Source organism: Sesamum indicum, linkage group LG12 (assembly GCF_000512975.1).
Source record: "Sesamum indicum cultivar Zhongzhi No. 13 linkage group LG12, S_indicum_v1.0, whole genome shotgun sequence".
In the NCBI taxonomy this organism is placed as follows: domain Eukaryota; kingdom Viridiplantae; phylum Streptophyta; class Magnoliopsida; order Lamiales; family Pedaliaceae; genus Sesamum; species Sesamum indicum.
This window is the reverse complement of record NC_026156.1, coordinates 4,738,459-4,763,550: the sequence shown is the minus strand read 5'-3', so window position 1 is coordinate 4,763,550 and position 25,092 is coordinate 4,738,459. Positions and strand designations below refer to the sequence as shown.

Here is a 25,092-nt window from a genome sequence, read left to right as displayed (position 1 = left end):
TCTCCTACTGGATCTATTAGGTGTATGGCAGTAGTAGTTTAATATTTTAGATGTCACAGGCAAGTCCAAAAGATTAGGTTCCCTTCCCTCATCCCTCCATTTCCGATGCCATTCATCCTTACCCTTAATTTGACTCTTCACAAAATTACATCAATGATTAGGTCATATCTCACTAATTTCAGTGTCCCCAAAAGCCAGCTAAGTAAAATCCCAGAAACCACATGGGCATTTATGGGAATTCTACTTTCGTATATTCCCATATAATAAATCTTATTGTACAAAAATTTTGCTTCAGTTGATGTAATGTACCAGAAATTTTTCTTTCAATCCCATGAAGCAGACAGGTTTCTTGGGCTGCATGTGCTATCTGCTCTCTTTGTATTTTCTCACAAAGTCTCCTTCTCTTTTTGTCTGATTCTTGCACGCTTTTCCTCTCAACCAAAAGTCAGACAATTAGACTAATTTAAAAAAAGTTAGGCCCCAAGAGCTGATTCAGAATTCTTGAAATATGTCAGTTCAAGAACCACCAAAAGGGTCAGACTCTTTTACTAATTGTTTCTTTTTCCTAAGGCTCTTTAGTCGCATGAAACGGCTCCCCCGTTTAAAGGCGGCCGAGAAACAGTGCGAACCGCCACAGCAGGCGGAGAAACCTATAGATATGGATATGGATGCATGTAAAGAAGCCAGGATTGAAGTGGGCACAGGAGGAAATTTAAAGGGTCGTGATGATTATGTTAATGATGGTTGGGTGGTTGCCTTGCGAAAGTCTGTGAAGATGCTTCATTTCGGGAGCTGGGAGGAGAAAGAAGCGGCGGCGAAAGAGATAAAGAGGCTGGCGGAAGAAGACTTGAAGCGGCGGAAAACCATGGCTGAGCTCGGTGTTATCCCGCCGCTGGTTGCCATGGTTGGCTCGGAGGTGGTGGCGCGTCAAAGACTGGCTGTTGGGGCGTTGATTGAGCTCGCTAATGGCTCTTTCACGTGAGTTAATTTTTACTTAATCTCGTTTTTGATTTTTAACTTTAGGTTTGAGTAAAACAAAGTTAAAGAAAAAGCTGTTTTGTCTTGATTAATCAGATTAGAGTTGATCACAAGTTGAATAGTTTGCGTAAAGTGTCATCAATTTTTCAGTAAGAAGTCAATTTCAAAATAAATTTCTCTTACTAGTGGAAGAAAACTGAAAAGTCTGGGGCGGGGATCAAAACAAAGACATCACCTACTTCATTGGTTGATTATTTTTTTGTTTGTTGGAACTGCTGAGAAAGAATCAACCGCAATGCATGAGTGCAGGCCCACTGGCCATTATTGACTTGTGGGGGACTGGGGGTTGGGGGTGCTGGGAAGGTCTTGATATGTGCACCCAACCCCAAATCTTCAATCCCTCAATCGGTGCATGTCCGTTCAGGATTCCGGTTCATGGTTTATCATCGACGAGGGAAACTTTAAGGACTGTGTTAATAACATGCCAAATTATTCAGCATTCATTAATTGAAGTTAGGTGCCTCCACATGCATTGATTTTCATTCACAGCCATCAAAATCTTGAGCTTTGCCTTTTGCTTTGAGTGGCTCTCACATGGAAAATTAAATTTCTTGGTTTATGGCTTTATGCTTTTTTATGGTTTGTGAAGCACGGAACGGAAGTCGTAGTTGAAACTTTGACAGGTACTATGTTGTAGCTCGCGCGTTGAGGAAAGTGATGGTTCGTTGATCTAACATAACTTGCTTACTTTAGCAAGTAGCTATATAATATGGGATTAGGACTTGTTGCATGTTGCCATCGTTTCTCCAGTAATTCAAAGTTGGACTTTCATAATCATTTATCAAACCTGAGAATTCAAACCATCTTGTGTTTTGGTTGGTGGGTTGTTGGAAGGGGCCAAGGGAGCCAAAATGACGACGTAGATAAGGTGCCTTACGTTAATGCAATCCACTCCACAGTGCCTGCAAGAATTTCAGGCTGCAAAATTCTAATTCAGCAGGCATGTTGTTCTAATTTGACATATGAAGAAATGGTAGCTCTAATTTACTGTGCTTATTTGAATATGGGTTCTCCGTCAAACAATATAAAACTCGATCCGCTGACCATCACTTTCAGAGGCAGACTTAGTGTGGAGAATCTTGTTGACTTATACCTTGCATAATAATGTCTTTGTTTTGTGCAATGGGGTCTTTAGGGCCACCAAATATAAAATCGCGGAAGTCCCACATAAGGGTATATGCTTTGACCAAGTTACCCGACCCACCTGTTGCCCCTTGTATGTTTGTTTAATTAAAGCAGGTTGTAAAGAAATGACAAATAATGGCACTTTGTTCCTTAAATCCTTGTTTCTTTCAATAATGGCATTCTTGCTCTTGTTTCAGGAATAAGGCTCTCATGGTGGAGGCAGGAATCTTGTCAAGATTACCCCAGAACGTCACCGTCTTGGAGGAAACATCAAAGCAAGAATTTGCGCGGCTCCTCTTGTCTATATCAGCCCTGGCCAACAGCAAATTCTCCCTCACCTCAGCAAGAATTATTCCCCTGGTACTCTCCATTCTTGAGTCCTGTTCAAGTATTGAGACCAAAGAATTATGTTTAAGCACCTTGCACAATCTGTCTTCAGTTCTAGATAATGCTGGAAGTTTGATCGCAACAGGGGTTGTCGACAATTTAATTAAGCTGTCCTCAGAGAAAGAATTATCAGAAAAAGCCTTAGCAACCTTAGGAAACTTAGTTGTAACGTTACCGGGAAGGAAGGGGCTTGAGCATAATGCTACGGTGCCCGAGTGCTTGATAGAGATCATGACGTGGGAAGAGAAGCCCAAATGCCAAGAACTATCGGCTTACGTTTTGATGATTTTGGCTCATCAGAGCTCCTTGCAAAGGCAGAAAATGGCAAAGGCTGGAATCGTTCAAGTTCTTCTTGAAGTAGCATTACTGGGCAGTCCATTGGCTCAGAAAAGAGCTCTGAAGATACTACAATGGTTTAAGGACGAAAGGCAAATGAGAGTGGGGGCTCATTCGGGGCCGCAGGTGGGGAGGATACTGAGTGTTTCACCCCTCAGTCAGAGGGATGTTGATGAAGGGAAGAAATTGATGAAGAAAATTGTGAAGCAGAGCTTATACAAGAACATGGAAACGATTACTCGTCGAGCCAACGGAGCTGAGGATTCTTCAAAGCTTAAAGCTTTGGTGATTAGTTCCAGTTCTAAGAGCTTGCCTTACTAGAGATTGGCAATGGTCCAGTACAGGATGCAATTTTTTTTTTCATTTTTCTTTGGAAAATGGTAAATATATGTATATGGAGGAATAAGGTAGCATCTTTAACAAAGGAAAGAATTCAGCCTCCTGTTACCTTGCACTTCTTGTGCAACCAAACGTTTGTTGATTTTGAATGTAAATCATGGGATTTGTTCATTTCTTGATTCTGTTTTTCTTCGAAATCATGGGATCCATTCACAATTCATGGAAGAGCCAGCAGAGGATAGCATTCAAACTATCCTCACCCCTCAAACAAGAATTAAATTGAAACACAAAAACAGAGAAATCCAGAGACAGGAACAGTGTAGAGTTAAAATTGATGCAGATCCATTCAATTAGGACGTGTGGAATCTGATTCCGTTGCAAATGCAATCAGATACTGAAAGATTTATGGACCAAGTAACTCAGTTCCTCTTCCAATTGTTTTGTGGACAAAGAAATTCTACTTTGAGACAACCAAAGTTTCACTAAATATACAATATAGAGAATCTGTATGAAAATGTGTGTTACAATTTTTGTTAAATTGTTTGGTTAGTTAAATTTGCGTTCTGAACTGTGTGTTGATTCCCATTTAGTTAAATTTTGAATGAAATAGACGGCAATTAGTCAACTATAAAGACACTCATGATGTCGGCACAATTCTCCCTTCCACCCCTGCTTTCCCATCTTTTGTAATAAAAAAATAATAAAATTTAAAATGAAATTGGAATTGAAACATATATGCAACAGTTTTTGCTAATTGCAAATGTTTTATATCAGATGAGATGTATTAATAAATGTGTAAAAATTAAATATTTTGAATAGTATTGTTGTTCCAAAAAATATGAACAACCTTCATTGGTTCCCCTACTCCAATGGGTATGCTTTAGATCTCTAAGATTCTGGTAAGACTTTAGATGTACCCCTGGAGAAGGCATTTCTCAAAGTCCTCTTGCTATTGATTGTGATAAATATCCCATGTCAAATATAACCCAATGTGATCCGAATTAAAATCCGTCAGTTCAGGCCCAGACCAATGTAGCCCAATTAAATATGGGTGGCTTATGAATTAATGTAGCCCAATGGAGAGACCCAAATACGCCATACAGATGCAGGTGCAGGCACAGACCATACTGCGTCGTATATTGGGATGTTCCTCGAGGCGGTAAGCACCAAAAATGTTTTCACAAAACGCAGCGTTTGGCAAAAGGACACTATAAATTAATCTTTTTTACCAGTAGGGTTTTTCGGGAATCAAACACCACCGTTACTTTCCGCTCATCTCTCTCTCCTAGGGTTTTCTCGACAAAATTCTATTCTCATCCATGGATCTTACCAAGAAGCGCAAGGCCGACGAGTACGGCAGAGCATACCCCTTGACCAGCGACATCAACAACACTGCAGCGGCCGGCGCACCGCCGCCGATCGGCATCTTATCTCCCGAAGATGCAGAGAAGATCCTCGAACCCTTCACAAAGGAGCAGCTCCTTCCTATCCTACGTGCGGCTGTCCTCCGTCACCCCGATGTCTTGGAGGCGGTGCGTACCGTCGCTGACGCCGATCCTGTCCAGCGCAAGCTCTTCGTTCGCGGCCTCGGCTGGGAAACCACCACCGAGAAACTTCGCCAAGTGTTCGCTGCGTATGGGGAGCTCGATGAAGCCAACACCATCGTAATTACTGATAAGAACTCTGGAAAATCTAAGGGTTATGGATTTGTAACGTTTAAGCATATTGATGCCGCTATCTTAGCCCTCAAAGAGCCGAACAAGAAGATTGATGGACGTATAACAGTGACTCAACTCGCAGCCGCTGGAAATTCAGGTAATTCCCACTCTACTGACGTGGCGTTAAGGAAGATTTACGTTGGTAATATTCCATTTGAGATTTCCTCCGAGAGGTTGTTGGCTCACTTTTCCATGTACGGTGAGATTGAGGAAGGGCCACTAGGATTTGACAAGCAGACTGGGAAGGCCAAGGGTTTTGCATTTTTTGTTTACAAGACAGAGGAAGGTGCAAAGGCGTCGTTGGTTGATCCCATGAAAACTATAGATGGGCATCAGGTGGTGTGTAAGTTGGCCGCAGATAACAAGAAACAGAAGCCAAATGTTGGCCCCCCAGGAGGCATGGTTCCTGGGATGCCAAATTCTGGGCCCATGGGAATGCAGGCGCCGAATTATGGAATGGGAGGTTATATGGGGTATGGGCCAGGGCCGAATATGCCTCAGCCACCGCAGCGGACGGGAATGATGCATCAAAATTCAGGCTACAATACTGCAATGGGTGGACCAGGAGGACCAGGCGGTCAAGGTTATGGTGGTGGATATGGAGGGGGTGCATCCATGTATGATGGTGTAGGTGGGACTGGACCTGGGGAATTTGGTGGAGGATTGGGCAGTGCTGGAGGCTATAGAATTCCTCCTACCAGCATTGGCATGCAGAGCTCAGGGGGTTATCCTGATGGTGGGAACTATGGGCTTCAGGCTACATACCCATCCCAGCAGAACCATCCCGGAGCTGGTCCAGGGCCCAGGCTTCCAACTTACCAGGGTATGCCGCCATACTGAGGTAATTATGACCATAACTGCATCGTGTTTCATGGGCAACAAAAAGGCTTTGGCTAACTTAAGTATATCTTATAAAGGTAATTTAAAAATATACTTGCAGACGTCATACCAGTTGCATCATCTAGTTGTTTGAAGCTACCGGATAGAACACTGACCAGGAAGATTTAGACACTTGCAAGCTGCAAGTCTAGAAAATTGCACATTTATGGTTGAAGCGAGTGAAGAATAAATACACGTTTTGCTAGCTACTAAAAACAAAACACTACCGGTCTTTAGTTGTACAGTTGCGGACTTCCCCTTCGTGCATAATTAACAAGTTGATTTGTGATTTTTCTTTAGTTTTTTGTTGGCGAGCTTTTAGAACGTATGGTGCTCCTTTGATTTAATGTTTTCTTTGTCTCTCTCATAGTTATAAATGGCATGCTATGGCGTGCTTCAGGCGCATGGTACGAAAAGCGAGAGCCTATCGCCGTTTCAAAGAACTGGCTCTGGGCTTTCACCTGGTGCAGGCCCAGGGTGCTTTTTTCTAGTGTGCAAGGCGCGCCCTGCCAAGCCTTAAAAGGCTGGGCCTTCTGTAAATAAGGAAAAAAGCTGAAAGTTAACAAATTTGCTTTTTTCTTGAATCTTTTGGCTAAAATATTGAAGCCTAATCTTGAACATGCTGATTTGATAAAACTACAAATGGATTAAAAATATAAATTATTTATGCAAATATGACCCGTGCTTCAAAAAGGAAAGCGCCTGTGCCGTGGCTCCAGAGTACCTCTGCGCCATGGGCCTTTAACAACTATGATCTCTCTTACAACATTTTTCCTAATCTTCTGTTATTTGTCTTGCTAATCCCTTTATTTTATTTTCTTCTTGCTTACGACACCATCTATTTAAACACCTGGCAAACATAAAAGTCGTGATCAAGACACATGATGAAAAAACTTGAGGGACTATGTTCGCTTTGTTGTTATGCCGCAATGCATTTCATGAATTAGGAATTAAAAAAGGGCCAGCTTGAGTTTTTCAATGCTTCATTAAAAAGTAGGGTTACAGTTTTAGTTCATGATTTCAGCATATCACTTGTTTTTTGAGTTTGAATTTTGAATAATGGATTGAGTTTTGCATGTTTATGTGTTCAGGTGTTTTGACAGCTTCTTGGGCGCAAATGTTTTAAATGGTTGTGGTGATTATGTGATTGCCGACTATGAAATCTTTGGTTGATAAATGGACTGCTGTAGATCTTTGGCTGCTCTACTCTATCTGCACCCATAAGTTGTGGATTATGAGCTATATTTGTGCTAGAATGAGCTCAAAGTTGTTACTTGAGACATTGGTGTATTATGTGATAAGTAGCTCTGAAGTGCTCTAGATCTGATTTTGCGTTTTATATGACAAGCTTCAGTTTACTTGCCATTTTTATTTCTAGAATATTGTAAAGAGCTACTTCATTTTACCTTTAGTTACTTATTTTGTCTTTATGTTTTTCATATATATGCATTATCTGCGGCGCACTGTGGTATATGTGGAAGCTTTGCCATTTCATTGGTTTTGGCACCCAAAAATCTCCTGGGGCATTGGCACAGTCTTATTTTTCTCTTTTCAAAAACATTTCCTTTTGTTAGGTGTCGGGATAACGTAAGCTTTTTCCATTCTTTTCATCTGATTCACGATTCACTTATGGCATTGTTCTTTAGTACTTCAGCAAACTATGTATCCAGCTTTAAAAAGTAGGCAAAGAATCATGGTGCTACTCAATCAGGGGAATGGAGCACATTGTGTTCTTCCCCCAAGCATAATTTTCTTTTTGTTTCTTTTCTTTGTTTTTTTGTTTTTTATAATCTGCATCCTTGGCCGCTCTTCACCCATCATTAACAACCATTTCTTTTTTAAATAAAATGGCCTTTTATGAACTTGGAAATTTACCACAGATAATTAGGTTGTAATTGTGATTAAGTTACATTTCTTCCGATGGGACCTGTTTTGCTCTGGGCATCCTTCTAACTGCTGATTCTGGCTATTTTAAACTTGGCACTTGCTTCTTTATGTAAAGATTTGGCGTGATGGAACTCAAGTATCATACTTAATAACATGTCCGGTATTTTATTGTGATCAATCGCGTGAATGCCTGTTGAAATGGCTTCCTTTGTTGTGAATGTGTTCCATTCATCAACACTTAGCAATAAATAAAACTATTAAGCAACTTCTCTTAGCTCCTAGTCTGACATGTTCGTATATAGTAGCCTAACCACATCTCAGAATGATCATGAAGCCCCTTTTAAATTCCCACTTGAATGGGATCTTGTTGACAATGTGGCCAAGGAAAATGCATAAAACCCAGTATGATAAAGAGCCTCTAAGCACTCACTTAGTCTTCTAATTTGGTCTAGTGGCCAAGGAAGTGAAAGAAAACTAAGAACTTGTTGCGCGACATTGTTGACTCTAGTCTGGTGGCACTGAGGCTGAGTATGTGAAAATGAAGTGAGCTCTAGCCTGATGGCTCTGATTTTACTCATTTTGGAGCATTATTCAGTATTCCTTTCATCAGGTGCCTTTGAGATGCCAAATCTTGGTTGACTTCTCTACCTTAGATAAAAGCATGAAGTTGAGCTTTGATATGCTCTGACATTTCATGTTATGATCAATTATAGTTATCCTGTTATTTGCGAGTGACATGTGATATGAATGATTGACTATGTTGGTTGGTGGCCTTGTATTGGAGCTGAGTCTCACGCATTAAGATTGTTTCTGGAAACTCATTTATTCCTGTTATTATGATGTATCATGGTGATTTAGGTTTGTTTTATTACCTGTCAAGTTTGGGTTTAAAGTCATGAAATTGTTTCATGTGCTGTTAAGTGGAATGTGGATGATCTGTTTTCATCTGTCCAGATTTTACTGAGCATGAGAATTGTTGAGGTGTTGTAGCAATCTTTGTGTTGCTTAATTCTAGCAATCTTGGTTATTAAACTATTTTTTCGCCACTGAGGTGCAGAATAACATTGCTTAATATCTTTCATATGTTATAGAATCCATTCTTGACTTGTTAATTCAGGGGACAATGTGAGTTATTTAAGTTTTGAGGAGATGTCCCTATGAAATGTAGCTGAATTGAAGCCTAGGCCTGGGACCTGCAGTGTGGCATATGGTTGGGGGTTTAAGTGAGTCTATTGTTGTCAGCCTACCTGCCTCAAGTTGAGATTATTTTCTGTGGGTGAACTTCTTCGTCCCTTGGCTCTTGCCTGTGCAGTGGAAACGCCACAGTGAAATATTGATTGAGCAAATGCATCATTTGGATGTGGATTTGGTAAGCGTTCAGAAGCTTTTTGGGTTTGAAAGAGGGGCCAAAAATATAGAAAGATGCGGTGATGTTCTGTTTCTTGGTGGCTGATATAGTTGGGAGCAATGGAGTATGTCCAGCCACCAAACACTGAGCTCAACATTCCAGCAAAGTGGCATTGCATTATCTTGGTTCATCAGGTTATTGATAACCTAATGTGTGGGCGTAGTCTCTTAAATTGTTGGTATATGAAGGCCATTGTGTACAGCCCCTATTGGAGGGTGTTTATTGTATTAACAATTACCAGGAAATTGATTGATAAAATGATATACCAATTGTTTGACGTATCCCGTACGGTTTATGTAACGGGGGTAGTGGTTGTTGAGGCTAAAGTCTGTAGGGGCCTCGTCTTTTATTCAACTTTCAGCTCTCTCAGGCAGAAGTTACATATGCTAATATTCGAGAAGAATTAATATCTTCAAAATTAATTTTCATTTTTTCTTCCTAGGAAAATAAATGATTAGCAACACTGACTCATGTTATGGCGCACGTATGTTCCAAGTTTGGATCTTGGTTTGGTGTATGATATTATCCTGCTTACTACTTTGTAAAACTTATGAAATGGTTTCTGCGATAATAATAGAGATTTTGGTGTAATCTCCTGTACAAGAGCACAAATATTTCTAAATCAGCCTTATTTTTTACTAAAATCAAGTGTTCTAGTTAATTGTTCATCATCGGCCTGTGGTGAATGGAAACAATTTCTAAGGCGAAACTGACAAAAAACTAACTCCTTCGATAACAGGAGAAGAATCTCGTAGCGTGTCCCCCGATCCTCCTTTTCGTTTTTGTGGTAATTATTGGATTAGTCTGTATAAGTTCCAAACATCTTTTGGTAATAATATGATACCGGTGAGCTCCCTCTGTCCAAGGCACAGGTTATCACGTAATTGTTATTTGGAGGCAGACTCAGAAACAAGCTGGTCAGAATGCACATTGCGACATCAAAATTAACAAAAAGTGCCAATCAAGCAGTGTCTACGGACAACAAATACCGCTGTCCATGTCAGAGATTAGCACCACGGTGGAGGCAGGAGGCAGGAGGCAGGAGGCAGGAGGCAGTGGATTGATCAACATGGGCAGGTATACAAAGACGAATACCGTTTTGTCTTTGGGATGGTCGTACAATTCCAGACGCAGCCAGGAGGCATTGGCAGTGGATTGATTATACAAAGACTTCACAGAGAATGCAATGCCATTCAAGATATTTAAAGAAAATGTTGAGTTTATCAAGTCTTTCAACAGTGACGGTAGCAGGCCGTACAAGCTGGGCCTCCACCAGTTTGCTGATCTTACAAATGAAGAATCCGTACCTCTTGTAATTGGTATGAGATGTCATCCCACAAGAAATCACCTCAAGCAACTTCTAGATATGAACGTGTGACAGTGGTGCCTGCAATCATCAACTGGATAAAGAAAGGAGCTGTTACAGGAGTTAAGGATCAGGGGCAAGTAAGCAAACAAAAATAATAAATTCTAGAACAAACACTCAACAGTATGAAATCACATGTATAATAGCCTTGTTAAAAAAACAGACAGGATGTTGCTGGCCTTTTTCAGCAGTTACAGCAATGGAAGGGATCAACCTACAACAGGCAAACCGATCTCATTGTCTGAAGAAAAAGAGATGCAACGGATGACTAATGGATGATGCTTTCAGAATTCATAATCCACAACGACCTCACCACCCAGTCCAACTACCCGTAGCAGGGTGCTGATGGTACCTGTAACAGCTTGGAAGCCTCAAGCGCAGCAAATTTGGGCTGATGATGAGTTTGCATTGTGGCAAACCAACCAGTATCCCTGGCTACAGATGCCAGTGGAGTGGCGTTCCAGTTTTACATGGGTGGTGTTTTCAAGGGAGATTGTGGGACTGAACTGGACCATGGTGTTACTGCTGTTGGTTGTGGGAAAACTGATGATGGTACAAAGTTTTGGCTGGTGAAGAAATCCTGGGGCAGTGGCTGGGGTGAGGAAGGATATATCAGAATACAGAGAAGATGTTGACGCCAAAGAAGGGCTCTATGGAATCGCCATGAGCTGCTGGAGGCCGTTTCTTTCCACATTCTGAATTCCTCAAGGGTTTCTATGATGTCTATAGCCGTATACTCGTGTGCTGTTCATTTTGCTTTTGTAAATAGTTGCGTGCTGATCTGATGTATATAGACACAAATGACAGCTGGTGAAAATGAATTCCTACCTGGATATCATGGAGATAGCCAAGTTCAAGATCATAGATTGAAAATCATGCATATGGAGTAATGAAGACATTTTCAAAATTGCATCTGAGCATTGTCCTTCAAATTTTAGCAGGCCAACAAGAGAGGAAAACCTACATCGAATAAAAACTATAAAATGTGGGTTTGAAGTATGAAAGATTAATCTGGTGATCTCTGAAATGACGGCATAAAGTCTTCTTTTCCCGTTGTGCTGTTATTTAATTAATATCTATACTCTGCAATACTCAAGAGGGAATATCTTCTAGTATGTATTTTGGTGCTAGGATTCTCATTAAGGATTGATCTTGTGTGCTGTGATGATCAAAGAATCACATGCACATTCTACCTGCCAAGGAAAAGAGATGCCAAATGAGTCAGTGCTGCAATAAATACAGATGTTTTCAGATACAGAACATGGGAACGACCGCAGACATGCTGTTACAGCTGTAGGGTATGGTACAAGTGAAGATGGCACCAAGTTTTGGTTGAAGAATTCTTGGGGCCAAAAATAGGGACAGGCAGGGTATGTAAGACTGCAGAGGGATATGCAGCTCAGGTTACATATCCCACTGCATAGACACTCCGTAAATTATCATAGGTACCTTGCAGCCAGGATATAAGAGATTAAATTAACTCTCACAAACCTTAGAACTGAAAAAGCATATAAATACACATACCTATTACTAAACAATTCACAGGTGTTCTCTCTTTGAAAAATCATTCACATATAAAAATGAAAAGGCCGATAGATAACTAGAACAGAATCGAGAATATATAACCTAAACAAAATGACCAAGCAAAACTCAAAACGAGTACACTGGGATTCATCATTAGTTTGTCGTGTTACCACCGATACCAAGAGTCAAAACACTGCAGGATTAAGCACGTTTGCCACTGCTGGGGTTAGATTTTGTGCACAGGATCCATCGTCCCTTGGCGAGTCGACGCTTAATAACTGCCCTTCCTCTGGTGGTACTCATCCGCTTGCGGAATCCATGTGCCCGAGCAAGTGGCTTCCTTGATCTGTTCCTCCTTGTTTGACAGAGCATATTTTGCTGCCCTCACCACCAGGCGACGCCTTTTATCAGCTTGCATCCCAATGCTTGAATTCAAGTCCAAAGCTCATTGATGATCATTGAATAATCAATAGAGATGAAATTAAATTTACAAATGAATGAATGAACCATATCAACATTCTTTGCAGTGGCTAAAATCATGTTCTAAATTCTACAAGTTTTAACAATATTGCACGCACCGGGAAACCCAAGTCACCCTGAAAGAAAGAAAGAAAAATGATTTTTCAATCTTTCGCTTAAGCTTGTAAATAACGGCATCATTCCCAGAAGCCAAAATCAAGAAATCTGAGAAGATCCATAGAGCCTGAAGAGAAAGATAGAGAAGAAGTAAAGGCACAGTGGAGAAGCATCCCGGAAGAAATTGGGGCCTCCGGTTTGACGTTCAGGGAAACAGCGGTTCTTGTTCTTGAACCAGTCAGAAGCGAAAGCGATGTTGACGGGGTATTAGAAATACAGCTTCTGTAACGTACAACTGTTCCCACTGATAAGCAGCCAGCATTTTCTTGCCTCTCCTCCATCCCTCTCTTTGGTGATCCTCTTGAATGTATTTCGGGGTTTTTCTCCTACTCTTTATCTTGTTCTGTGCACAGGGCAAAGTTTCAAGAGTTCCCTTATTTTGTCCAAGAATTTCCAAGAACGAAAATAAGGGGCTGATTGTAAAACATAAAACCCATCAGGAGATTGTAAAATTATATTTGATTCTTGATACATAACATGGACGTTCCAATACAAAATTTGGGTATGGGCCGCTTTTCAATCCATCGTCCGCACCGGGCCGTATAATAATATTCGAAATTTATGGAAAGCTGATGGGCCTAATCGTACCAGGGGGATTCTTCATTGAGGAGTTAAACCCACTCACTCCCGAAACTGGGTTGAGGTTTTCTTGCTGTATTCGTCGTTTCTATTACGGTAAGATCTCTATTGGCGTTCTGTTAAAGACGTGACGAGTGTAAGGTCACAAGATATATAAATAAAAGTAAACTAATGAGGGTCTGATGGACAGAAAATTTAATTTTTCTTGCAATGATATGATCGATGATTACAAGTTCATTTGTCATCATATAAGAGAAACTTGTTGTTGTGACAATGAAGGTTGGTGTCGCATTATAATGGAGGATATTAGGCGTAATTCCTATCATCACAAACACGCAGTGGCCAGTGGTCCTCCTCCCACCACACTCGAGTGCTGTTGCTATCCTTCATACCCCATTATGGATATGACATCAACACCCGCTTGCTTCCTCCGGCGGCTTACTTTATATTGGCCCCACCCCTTCACCTCCACAACATTAAGTTGACTCCCCACTATATGCCAATCCAAACACCACTACTCTTACAACATGCTTTCAACTTTAATTTGATCCACAGAATATCTAGAGCCGCAACTCCAAACAGAAATACCTTTATTACAATTCACGAAAAACTAACCTAGTATATAAATTTAACAATTTATATTTTAGCCTAGAAAAACACACACACATATATATATGCAGATAGATATTTTAGATTGGCCTGTCTTCATGTGAGGATGGCAGCCTTGGATAACAGCAGAAAGCGTGTCCTCCATTTGCCGGTGCTCAATTAGATAACTATTTATATGTTTCCTATCGGACAATTAGATAAAATTTTCAAGAAAAACATCTTCTAGAACATAATTATTATTTAAATAATTTGTACAGCACATCTACAGATTGTGTATGTTTGGTTGGGTGGCGCGCGGAGTAGTTACATATGCTGCCTGAACGGCCGCGCGCATAAGTGAAGTCATTTATACGTACTCAATAATCATATATATATAATTGAGACAGTAGTTAGGCCAGGACAGTAATTAAAAACGCATGCATGCATGAACGACTTAATTAATTCGATCGCCCTCTATAAATGCATAATATAGTAAATTGGTTTAGTAATTAATTAACTATGTACATCTAAATTAAGACAACCATGTATATATGTATGTTGGAAGAGGAAAGGATTTCCAGATGTGATGATATGATATAGTTGTTGGCGTAGAAGACACGACTTCGCTCACACTACTTCAAATCCTGCACCATGCAATGCATGTTTACTAATTTTTTAAAATTAGTAAATGACTAATTAAACTTACTTCAATAGTCCCATTCACTCGATTTAGTATTATTGATATTATAATCATATATTATTATAGGCTAGCCTACTTGTTTTAGTGACACTAGCAACTACTTGTGTGCGGACAGAAGCTCTATTCCAATTGCGACATAATTACATCACAATTACGTCGTCACATCATGAGTTGGAATTGTGGTAGCTGGCTCAATGATAAGATCAAATATTTAACAACCTAACATGCATTATACTTATATAGATATGCACCAAAACAGAAGAGCGCTGCATACATACATGGACATGGGTGGTTGGTTTGCAATGAAAGAAACAACAAGAATTAAGACAGGGACTAGCACAAAAAAGGGGATAGATTGATTTGTTAATAACCACTTGGATTTGAATCCAAATTAGTATTAGATTGATGTTGTAGAGCTGTCGTCCGATTCCGAGAGGCTCAGTTGGTTTTATAGTGGGGAATGGAGCCTGAGGGGTACGCGTAGTAGGACCTAACTCCTTGGGTTGGGCCATGAAGAAACAATCATCATTTCTTGAACTAGTAGCTAGCTAGTTTGTTAAGACTCATGATTGCGCCCCCCAACTTGATGATTACTTTTCCACCTTCTTTTTCTTCATCTTTTTATGCAATTAAACACTCTAATGCCATTTCTTAATAATAATAATAATGTTAATGTATAATCTCACCCATCTTTAATGTCTATACCGTTGGACATATAATTTGGTTGGGGGGCTACGAGGCTGCTGCCTACTAGTAATTGATGTAATTTCTTTACATATATATATTCTTGCCTTTTGTTTATCAATTTAATTTTTGAATATAAGTGATCACCTAACTACCACGTACCCCCCACTACTACCGCCACCAGAAAGAAAAAATAAAAATGGAATCATCATTACAATTTATATTTACTTTATTATTTTTTATGTAACAAAATAATTGCAATACAGCTATTTGTGATTGACCCCGCCGGGAAAGCCCGTGACACGGCGCGCCAATCAAATACTAAACAAAAACGTTTTCTTTGTACCATCATAATAATATTAATATTGTCAAACTTAATTTTTGATTTCCAGGAAGCAACGTACCAACAGCCAGAAAAATTGGGCGGACCCACACCCCACCTCATGTTACACGTATTTTTTTTCTCAAATGCTTCCAACATTTCCCAACTCATATCATCATCATCAGACCGTAAACAATTGTGATCTTCCTCGGCATTACGCAAATAAACCATGTGCCCTTCCCCACCCAAACCCTTCCACTTCCACGGACCAAGAACTAGTCGTATATATCAACAATGAGGACATGATTTTTGAAGGCGGGCAGCTTTTCTCCATTACTTTGTTTTTATTCTCCCTGCAGAGCATCTCCCTGTACGAAAGAAAAACCCCACACCCTCACCCTCACTCACATCCACCACCTATCCCTATGCTGAGTTTTAAGTACAAAGGCTTGATTTTTCAAGCCTTGTATTTAGTGTTGGTTGAATATGCTGCCTCACAGCTCGTACGCAATAATTTCACTACCAGCAGCAGCATTACTAGAAGTAGAGAGGTGCTAGCCGCGGGTGGTTGCAATCTGTTTCAAGGCAGATGGGTTGTGGATCCTTCATATCCTCTCTATGAATCCTCAAGCTGCCCCTTCATAGACCCGGAATTTGATTGCATAAAGTATGGCCGCCCTGATAAACAGTATCTCAAGTTTTCTTGGAAACCAGACTCCTGCGACTTGCCCAGGTACGTACTAGCTACTACGTTTATTATCACATTCGTGTGTGTATCTGTGCGGTTTCATTTTTCCTTGACAGAAATCTGAGGTCATTGGAGTTATTGTTCTCGGGTTTCCTGCAGGTTTAATGGGGTGGATTTTCTGAAGAGATGGAGTGGGAAGAAGATAATGTTTGTGGGCGACTCACTGAGTTTGAATCAGTGGGAGTCTCTTGCCTGTATGATTCATGCTTCTGTCCCCAACTCTAAGACCAGCTACGTGAGACAGGAGTCGCTTTCGTCCGTGACATTCCAGGTCTGTAAAATTTCTTTCTTTAAATTACAATACTGTTTTTTTGCGCTGCCATGTCTGTCTGTTTCTCCTTGACAATTTTCTGCCCTTCATTTCTTTTTTACTTTTTTTTTTTTTTCTTTTTTTCATCTTTTGGGCACATGGAATTGTTAGTAATTAGTATCTTCCTTTAACAAAGTTAATATGATTAGAATGAGCAGAGTTTATGTTTTACTTTTAATTAATACATGATAAAGTTCCATACTCTGCCATAGGATGCTTTGCCAACGTTAAAACTAAACTAAAATACAACCCGCACCTTCACAAACCATCATTAGAATGAAGGAGAAAAGGGTGATTCATAAATGTCTGGACATCATTTTCTGCTATTACGATAATGCAAGAATCTGATGGTACTCTGACTTTTCCCAGCAATTTGGTGGGCAGAAAAAAGTTTGAGTAGTCATTTCATTTACCCAATAAGGTGAAAACAAAAGGGTTATTTTCTGTCATCAATCATTGAAATAATTAGATTTAGGGAAAAAAAAAAATCTAAGCTCTGATTCCTTAAACTGTTTTAGGTATTTTCCATTGGATCCCTCACACCAGAGACGAGGTTAACTCTTTCTCTTCTTACATGGTTTGAGGGAATGGAAAAACTGAAAAACCTAACTGAATAAACCATTTTCTTTTTCAAGAAATGGAATGATGGATGGGGTTTCCATGGCTGTCAAATGGGCCATAGGTCGCCTAACCTCCAGTCGGATAGTTTTGTAGGTTTATGGTTAAGTAGGGCAGGGCAGCTCAAGTAATCAATATCTACTTCAAAGTCAGACTTAATTGAAATTGAATGCATTCGTACTCTGTACAGCGGAAACAAGAAAAGGTAACTAGCATTAAACCATTAAAGACGCCAGTCCTCAACATCAGCAACACTAAATTTGCAATTGTATTGTAAGAATATCTAATGTGAGACTGAAGATAGTTTCCTTCTCTTAGAGGAAATTAAATCAATTTTTAAGTGAGGTCTGTGTTCCTAATGTTTTGTGCATTTGGATCGAATTGCAGGATTACGGAGTTACCCTACTACTCTACCGATCGCCGTACTTGGTAGATATAACAAGAGAAAGCATTGGGAGAGTATTGAAGTTGGACTCGATTCAGCAAGGCAATGCATGGAGAGGAATGGACATGCTCGTATTTAATACGTGGCATTGGTGGACTCACAAAGGAAAAGCCCAATCGTATGACTTCTATTCATTTCTTCTTTAATAACCTCATGTAAAAACATAGTAAACTTGGTCAAAGAAAGGAGGAGAATGTGATCATGGAAACCTACCTGTATTGTTCTTGCAGATGGGACTATATCCAAGATGGCTCCACCATATCTAAAGACATGAACCGTCTTGTGGCATTTTACAAAGGCTTAACAACATGGGCTCGATGGGTTGAACTTAATGTCGATCCTACAAAAACCAAAGTCTTCTTCCAGGGGATTTCTCCTACTCACTATCAGTAAGCAATCCATTTATATCCCTTGATCCTGTTCACTTCTTGATTAATTCTCATCAAAATCCCGTGGCCAAATCGAGCAGTTCCTGAATCTATGAGTACAAATTTAATGACAGGGGTAGGGACTGGAAATCAGCATCAGGGAACTGCAACGGTGAGCAACAGCCATTAACAGGGTCAACATATCCAGCAGGGACACCGCCGGAGGTTCAGGTTGTTAATAAAGTATTAAGCAGGATTAAGAAACCTGTGTATTTGCTCGACATAACAACTCTGTCCCAGTTAAGAAAAGATGCTCATCCATCTGCTTACAGTGGTGATCATTCTGGGGTGGATTGCAGCCATTGGTGCCTCCCTGGGTTGCCAGATACCTGGAACCAGCTGCTCTATGCAGCTCTTGTGATGTGATTCGAGTCATAGCAAGATTGGGTTTATATTTGTTGTCTATAATTGTTTTTAATTTATTTCAATCCTTTTTACTGTAGACTCACTGTAATACTAAGAAATCACATATGATTAGTTGTGAGTTGGAGCAATAAGGAAGATGATGATTCAACTGTAAAATAATCAAGGTCATTGAATTTATTTGATTGTGGGAGAAAGCAGATAATGTATGCTGTAAACGTTTAGCATTACTCTTGCTAACATTCCTGGTAGTCCTATCAGTGTTTCAAGAAATCACGCAACATTTACTCGAAAGAAAATTAATTATATTATATCAACAGGGACAAAGATTGTGCTGGCTCAAAATCAAGTTTGTATAGAGGTAGATACAACCAATTAAAGCTACAACAAATCCACTGGAGATACCTAAAGCTGGTCCTGCTGTTTATGGTAGAGATCATGCCAGGTTTAGCTCGAAGCCTGCTTTGATTGCCTGATACTTTGAATCATCTCTAGCATGACTTCTGCAAGATTAGGAACTTGTCACACTGGAAACAGCATACCACTTATTTTAAGCACGCATGCTCATAATGAGATATTAAGAATAGAGAGACTACTGCAGCTTAAGAAAACTTTATCCAGAGATTATTCAAAATTTTGAAAATTTGAAGACAAGAATCACAAAATGGACCTTGCATTGAGCCATTGTACTATGATAAAATCTACTCAATCAAATTCTTGCAGACATATAAATGATAAATGTAGGATTCAGAAACACAGAAGTGAACCTAACTCCGCTTATGTATGCTTTTCTTGCTCGACTCAACCATTGAAACTAATGCTATCAAGATGTGAAGAGACATGCTAAGGAGAAAGAGTAGAGAACTTTTCAGTTATTTATGAAATGAAATCACCACACGTTAACAAATATATAATTATGTTATCTTTAACCACAAATCTATCCTGAAAGTATATGAAAGTAGCATTTTCTTTAATAAAGATAAATCATCGAAAAATATTATCAACTAAATAATTTGGAACAACCAATTAGAAATTACTCACTTGAACATGTTATTTGGTGTACTTGAAGCAAAAAGAGGAGCTAACCTTCCAGGTCTGATTGTGATAGAAACTTAATAACCAACATAGACAGCTGCATTTACAATGTAGCAGTCATCATTCTTGTCTCCCATTTCTTCGACATGCACCCCACTCGAGCATATCAGTCCCCCGTCGACAACCTCAACAATTGATATTGTTCCACTATTTAAGCACAAATGATCAGAGAAACTCAATTATACACACAAATTTCGTCTTCAACAAAATTCCCAGTAAAAATAATGAAGTGAAATTACGTACTAAGGGAAAACTGACTTGACCTTCTCAATATCCAACAAATGCTGTAGCGGTCGAGGAACTCCCAATTTAATCTGTAGTTTCATCTCACCAAATGAAACACCAGGTATAGAACCTGAATCCACACAGACCAGGACGAGAAAAAGGTTAATAGTAATAAATAAGAAATAAACAACTATTTTCCACACAGTTATTTAGTAACACTAACCCGAGGTTGATAAGCACAATGTAATCATAATCAAGTCTATAGCTTTGCACGATATTGGACACCTAACAGGCTCCCGAATATCCCATTTAAAAACTCTCCAAATTGAGAAGACGAGGATACTACAACTTATTCACATTCGATACGAAACCCTAGTCGGACATAGCAATTCAAATAGAGAACTTATAGACATCACAGGCAACAGATGAAAGCAATCAAACTTGCAGTACGAGTAACAGGAAAAGATTTAAAAACCCTCTACATTATCAAAACAGAAGAAAAAGAGAAAAGAAATTTCGCAACAATTAAAGAGTTTCTCCTCAGCCGAAAGCGAGAAAGAACTTAAGCATTACATTGCCAGAAAACTAAGTACCTCTCCTGAAAGCGGGAATTGAGTTAGAGGAAATGGCATCCCTGCAAGCCCGCATTGCTGCTGACGTAATATCCTGTCTGTTTCCCGAGAGTTCCAAATTAAAACCAGGCGAATCAAAGCAACAGGGGTTAGAGGGAGAAAGAGACAAAAGGGTACCCGTGTTGATCGTAGCCGACGCCCATTTCAACAAACAAGAGCTTGATGTTAGAATCGGGCACGGAATCAACCGCTTTAACTGAACTCTGTTCACTCGCCATGGGGGTCGCAGTTACTACTGTAAGAGGGCGTGAAGCAGTACTGGGTTTAAGCTTCGCGCACAGAGAAAAGGGAAGACTGATGAAACTCAACGATCGGAAATTTGACGGAGAAGAGAGCAGTGGAGTTGGGGTCTTGAGAAAGGTCCCAGAACTACAAGGAGCCGTCGTCATGCTTCTATTTGGGCTCAAACTCCAACTCCCCGTATTATCAAATGCTTCAGACTTAGATTTTGGATTCCATTAAAATTCCAATGGGCTTATTTTCTTGTTGGACTCACTAATCATGAGGTGAGGGATCACTTAATTCTCTGTTACGTTTGGATATATTTTAAGAAAATTCGTTTCTTTTTTCTTCTTTAATGCAATAATTTAAGTTCAAATAATGCTCGTCTAAAATGTTCCTTTCCAAACACTAAGATTAATAACTCTTCTTTTATTTTTATGAGATCCCAAACATTTATATTAATAGCAGTAAATACGATTGAAATAATAGGCAAACTAATGATTAAATGATTGTCTTAATTGTATTTTTTATTTAAAACCTGCATAAGAAAATCACTTGTAATGTGTTAACCGTGGATTTTTTATCACATTTTTAAATCTTAAATTAGTATCACATCAATAAGTAATTGACACTTGTTTTTTTTTTAATTAAAAATATATATATATATATAGAATGCATGCACAGATCTATCCCACGTTTTTACCTAAACAAATACGACCATAGGCAAAGATAAGGTTTTAGCATCAATCTTCAGGAATTAGGACAACCATTGTTGTCATATTTTAAATTCTTGAATAATCATATAACAAATAAATATGAGTGAATATTGCCGCCATCAGTTGTATTCACATATCAGCATCTGTCTTCAATTCTTGTTACAACAAAAAAGAGGGTAGCGTTTCTCATTTCTGATTTCTGAAGCTGAGTTTGCTACAGATTCAGGAAGCACCATAAGAAGACGACCTGCAAACAAACTTGGGTTGCTGCTGATTTTGACATTGTGCGTTGCACGACCGAGCTTTATCTCTCAGCTCTTCAAACGCTCTCATTGTATCAACATCGAAACCACCCGCAAACTGAGATAAATAAGAGAATGAAATTTCACACAGCTTGTAACAATACAAACATTCAATGAAATGTGTTGGGAAAAAAAAAAAAAGAAGGATCCAAGTTTGCTTTTTACCTGATGTACTCGGAACGCAAACCTGACACCTTGAACGATAAGCTCTTCTTCTTCAGGACCACCACCAACCATTTCAAGCTCGGCTGATACTCTCTTCATGTACTTCATGGCCAACTTCACCGATGCCAGCTTGATCTGCAGCAACAGGTGGTCATGGTTATGTTACAAGAAGTCCGTTTTTATTGTTATTTCTCGCATCAAGACATCAACTACTTGCTAAAATAAGCTCATGTAACAAATTCATGTTTGGAGTGTAAAGAGGACAGGCAGTGAATCGGTAGAATTTTCTGGTAAATTTTCCTAGTTCGACTGCACCTGATAAAAAAAAATTAAAGTTGTTGGAAAAACACGCGCTACAAGACTCGGGAAACTTCTTTCAACCCACATTAAATTCAGCTTGAGCATATGCATTATTGAATAATAATAGCATGGTATCTCTGTGATTGCAAACTGAAACAGCAAGGAAAGTACAAGAAGCTGAAATAAAGAAATCTGAGCTGTGTAGAAAAGGTCAACATGAAGAAGAATTAGATTCCCAGTTGACCAGCTAGAACATAAAATAAGTACGCTAAACACGGACAGGGTAGTATAATTTTAGAGATCTGAGGAGTTGCACATGCTAGCATGCAGTGGTGGGCATTACAAAATGAGGCAAAATACAGTCTAGTGCTTTTGTCACCTACCAAACTTTGATTTTTAGTGTAGCATTAGGTAGACATTGCGCATGAAATTTCCAGTTGTATGAATGATCCTTGAGGGACCACAAAGGAAACCTCCTATACTAAATTACTAACTCATAAGTTGATCATTAAACTAGTCCACTGCTGCATGTCCTTCTTAGTTTCCTTGGTTCCGGTACTAGTGAAAATGACCATTCAACAATCAAGAGTTCCCAGTAACAGAATAAGTCTGAAGCCTGAGCACCACTTGCAATTAACAAGAACTTGTTTCGTCAAGCGTACACGTGCTGCTGATACATGCAACATGTGTACCCATATAATATCAAAATTCTTGTTAATTACAAATGACAGAGGTAAGTCCATTTTTTCAGTTAATGGTTAGATATAGCAATGTTAGATATAACTGGTTTTCACAGTTGATCTCATTATATAAACAGAAAAAACAAACCGTTGTTTTAGTTAAGATAGTAAACAAGAACGAAAATTTAACAAAAAGCACTAGTGTTAGAAGAGTTTATGCACTTGGCATGGTAGTGGAAGGGTATATCTTAGCCCGTCTTGAGACATATAAACCATTAAATCAATTTGGAGCTTGCATATGGATCACAGTGAATTAACGGTTGAAATGCCCCTGGATCAGCGTATGTCTAATAGATTCGTGTGGCACCAATGCAGCTATTCTCCAAGTGAAATAAAAACCCTTCATATCATCTTGAGACTGATTTTGGAAGATCACAAGTCCTAGGACGATCAAGCCTACTCACTCACATGCATGTCCACCAACTAAACCAAATATCAAGACCTAACGAGGATGAGATTTACCTGACTTACATAACCTGTATCCAACATCCAATTTGTTGGAATTTGCAAAGCTCTGTATCTCTCTGCAGCTGATTCTCTCATTCTTGACAGATTGTAAACACCATGCTCCAATCTGCACCAATATTGCAGCATTTTAATCGGAAACAATGTGAAGATTGCCAGTATATATATATATTCATGATTTACGTGAAATAAGGAAATTCAAACAAAAAACCGAAATCTTACTTCTCAAACAGAGACTGAATTTTCTTGAGAGCATGAACGCAAGGCTGTCTAGGATCATCATGGAAAGACGAAGCTTCATATTCCAGCTTCTTTAGGTCACAATAGCCGAATGCAGCTTCTCTTAATGCATCCGCCTTCTTTTCTGGCCAGTTGAAGTGCTTTAATACTGCCCTCTCGTCAACCTTTTATGATCACAGAAGAAAATCAAATTATTGCACATGATGATCACAGTAGCAATGATTCCAGGAAAAGGAAAAAAGGTGGTACCAGGTAAGAGAGCTCATCATCAAGCCATTTGACAAAAGGCACAACATCCTCAATATCTGTGAATGCTGCACCTTCAACTTCTTTGATCAAGAATCTAATGAAGTCACCTTGAGTCTCTACATCTGTCTTAATCTGTAATTAAAGATAATAATTTTCAGGCAATCATGAACCTATCTACTAATTTCCTGAAAAAATCACAAACAACATTAGTTATAGGGTCAACTTTTGTCCTAATTCCATTCAGAAGGTGCCAATTGAAATCGGAAAGGTATCAACTGGGAATGAAAAAAGCATAATCAAACAGGCAGCAGTGAATTGTCATATAAGCCCACCACGTGTCTTGGATCAATTTTACGACTTTCAGCATTACCAATTTCGATTTGGAATCTAAACACTGTCTTATCTTGTAAGAAACTTAGCAACACTCCAAGAAAAAGCGCCCCCGGGCTACCAAAAGTCACCGGGGACCGGTCAATGTCAATGACAGAGTGGCACAAAACCAGTGGCAATAACAGTAAATAATCCCAAAAAACCCGGACCAAACAGGGAAACAGAATACTTACGGCTAGTAAATGTGCCGAACGATTCTCAATTTCCCCTATCATATCTTTGGCCGTGGCACCTGCCGGCGGCGGATCGACGCTGCCACCAACACCGCTGCCAGAATCTCGCCTGCAATTCGAATCCCTTCGCATGAGAGAGTGGTAAAACTCAACAACCTCTGGAACTCTCCTAACCTTCGCGGATACAGGCTTCGACCCCTTACGAGGCGGCGGTGGAGGCGGAGGAGGAGGTGCGGCTGCCCTTGACGGACGGGGAGGCGGGGGAGGAGGAGGAGGGGGAGCGGCAGATTTAACCAGCAGTGGAGCAGGGGACATGCAGGAAATCTCCGCCAATGCGCGGTACGCTGAATCGGATAAAGAACCGTAAGCAGGCGAAGAGAGGGATGATGACAAATGCGAAGAAGACGATGACAAAAGCGACGCGGATGGCCGCGGAGGCGGCTTAGGAACTCGCGGAGCGCGAGATTTTATCCCCATTAAACCATCAGAAGAGTCTGGTATTTCATCAGAATTGCACCGAGAAAGCCCAGGCCTTTCAGTACCCTCCAATATACCAAAATATTCGTCTTTCTTCAGCGTAGTTTCACTCTTGAAGGTCGCATTCGCTCCACCTTCGGAAACATTACCTGCAACACTGTTATTCTGAGTGATGCATTTTCTCAAAGATTTGGCTGTAACACTAGATTTATGACTATTTGTTACATCGATGAGTTTCCCCGTCGTAGATGAAGATGACGACTCTTCCTCCTC

The 25,092-nt window shown here is 39.8% G+C and overlaps 5 protein-coding genes and 1 pseudogene across 8 annotated transcripts in view; 4 read left to right on the top strand and 2 right to left on the bottom strand.

Annotated features, from left to right (window-relative positions):
- On the top strand, positions 288–3,396 carry LOC105175627 (U-box domain-containing protein 4-like). Its single transcript, XM_011098128.2, has 2 exons — positions 288–978; positions 2,361–3,396. The coding sequence occupies exons 1-2, from the start codon at positions 509–511 to the stop codon at positions 3,205–3,207; spliced, it is 1,317 nt and encodes a 438-aa protein (XP_011096430.1). The 5' UTR covers positions 288–508; the 3' UTR covers positions 3,208–3,396.
- On the top strand, positions 4,455–9,397 carry LOC105175626 (UBP1-associated protein 2C). 2 transcript variants are annotated; one of them, XM_011098127.2, is made up of 2 exons: positions 4,455–5,784; positions 8,827–9,397. In XM_011098127.2, the coding sequence occupies exon 1, from the start codon at positions 4,545–4,547 to the stop codon at positions 5,781–5,783; it is 1,239 nt and encodes a 412-aa protein (XP_011096429.1). In that variant the 5' UTR covers positions 4,455–4,544; the 3' UTR covers position 5,784; positions 8,827–9,397. The 2 variants fall into 2 exon arrangements, with proteins under 2 accessions (XP_011096429.1, XP_011096428.1); XM_011098126.2 differs by lacking the exon at positions 8,827–9,397 and adding an exon at positions 6,914–7,784.
- Positions 9,550–12,209, top strand: LOC105175647 (annotated as a pseudogene).
- LOC105175624 (protein trichome birefringence-like 38) lies at positions 15,698–18,637 on the top strand. Its single transcript, XM_011098125.2, has 5 exons — positions 15,698–16,249; positions 16,364–16,535; positions 17,580–17,755; positions 17,868–18,026; positions 18,140–18,637. Exons 1-5 carry the CDS (start codon positions 15,819–15,821, stop codon positions 18,429–18,431), a joined length of 1,230 nt encoding a protein of 409 aa, XP_011096427.1. The 5' UTR covers positions 15,698–15,818; the 3' UTR covers positions 18,432–18,637.
- Positions 18,583–20,825, bottom strand: LOC105175623. 3 transcript variants are annotated; one of them, XM_020698493.1, is made up of 5 exons: positions 20,498–20,821; positions 20,342–20,418; positions 19,767–19,878; positions 19,515–19,670; positions 18,583–18,955 (listed from the first exon to the last, which is right to left on the bottom strand). In XM_020698493.1, the coding sequence occupies exons 1-4, from the start codon at positions 20,767–20,769 to the stop codon at positions 19,541–19,543; spliced, it is 591 nt and encodes a 196-aa protein (XP_020554152.1). In that variant the 5' UTR covers positions 20,770–20,821; the 3' UTR covers positions 18,583–18,955; positions 19,515–19,540. The 3 variants fall into 3 exon arrangements, with proteins under 3 accessions (XP_020554152.1, XP_011096424.1, XP_011096426.1); XM_011098122.2 differs by having other exon boundaries at positions 18,583–18,931; positions 20,498–20,818; XM_011098124.2 differs by lacking the exon at positions 18,583–18,955 and having other exon boundaries at positions 19,521–19,670; positions 19,787–19,878; positions 20,498–20,825.
- LOC105175622 (protein CHUP1, chloroplastic) overlaps positions 21,419–25,092 on the bottom strand; it is a 4,478-nt gene continuing 804 nt past the window's right edge. Inside the window, 6 exon segments of the mRNA XM_011098120.2 lie at positions 21,419–21,678; positions 21,786–21,920; positions 23,288–23,399; positions 23,513–23,694; positions 23,780–23,911; positions 24,343–25,092. The exon segment at positions 24,343–25,092 is cut by the window's right edge and continues 5 nt beyond it. Coding sequence (XP_011096422.2) covers positions 21,541–21,678; positions 21,786–21,920; positions 23,288–23,399; positions 23,513–23,694; positions 23,780–23,911; positions 24,343–25,092 — 1,449 coding nt within the window. The 3' untranslated portion in view covers positions 21,419–21,540.

Coding starts and splice junctions, on each gene's coding strand:
- LOC105175627 (XM_011098128.2), top strand. CDS start 509: ATGTCAGTTCAAGAACCACCAAAAGGGTCAGACTCTTTTACTAATTGT. Junction 979..2,360: donor CTCGCTAATGGCTCTTTCAC/GTGAGTTAATTT, acceptor CTCTTGTTTCAG/GAATAAGGCTCTCATGGTGG.
- LOC105175626 (XM_011098127.2), top strand. CDS start 4,545: ATGGATCTTACCAAGAAGCGCAAGGCCGACGAGTACGGCAGAGCATAC.
- LOC105175624 (XM_011098125.2), top strand. CDS start 15,819: ATGATTTTTGAAGGCGGGCAGCTTTTCTCCATTACTTTGTTTTTATTC. Junction 16,250..16,363: donor GACTCCTGCGACTTGCCCAG/GTACGTACTAGC, acceptor GGTTTCCTGCAG/GTTTAATGGGGTGGATTTTC. Junction 16,536..17,579: donor TTTCGTCCGTGACATTCCAG/GTCTGTAAAATT, acceptor ATCGAATTGCAG/GATTACGGAGTTACCCTACT.
- LOC105175623 (XM_020698493.1), bottom strand. CDS start 20,769: ATGACGACGGCTCCTTGTAGTTCTGGGACCTTTCTCAAGACCCCAACT. Junction 20,419..20,497: donor GTCGGCTACGATCAACACGG/GTACCCTTTTGT, acceptor CTCGGGAAACAG/ACAGGATATTACGTCAGCAG. Junction 19,671..19,766: donor GTCAAGTCAGTTTTCCCTTA/GTACGTAATTTC, acceptor GTGCTTAAATAG/TGGAACAATATCAATTGTTG.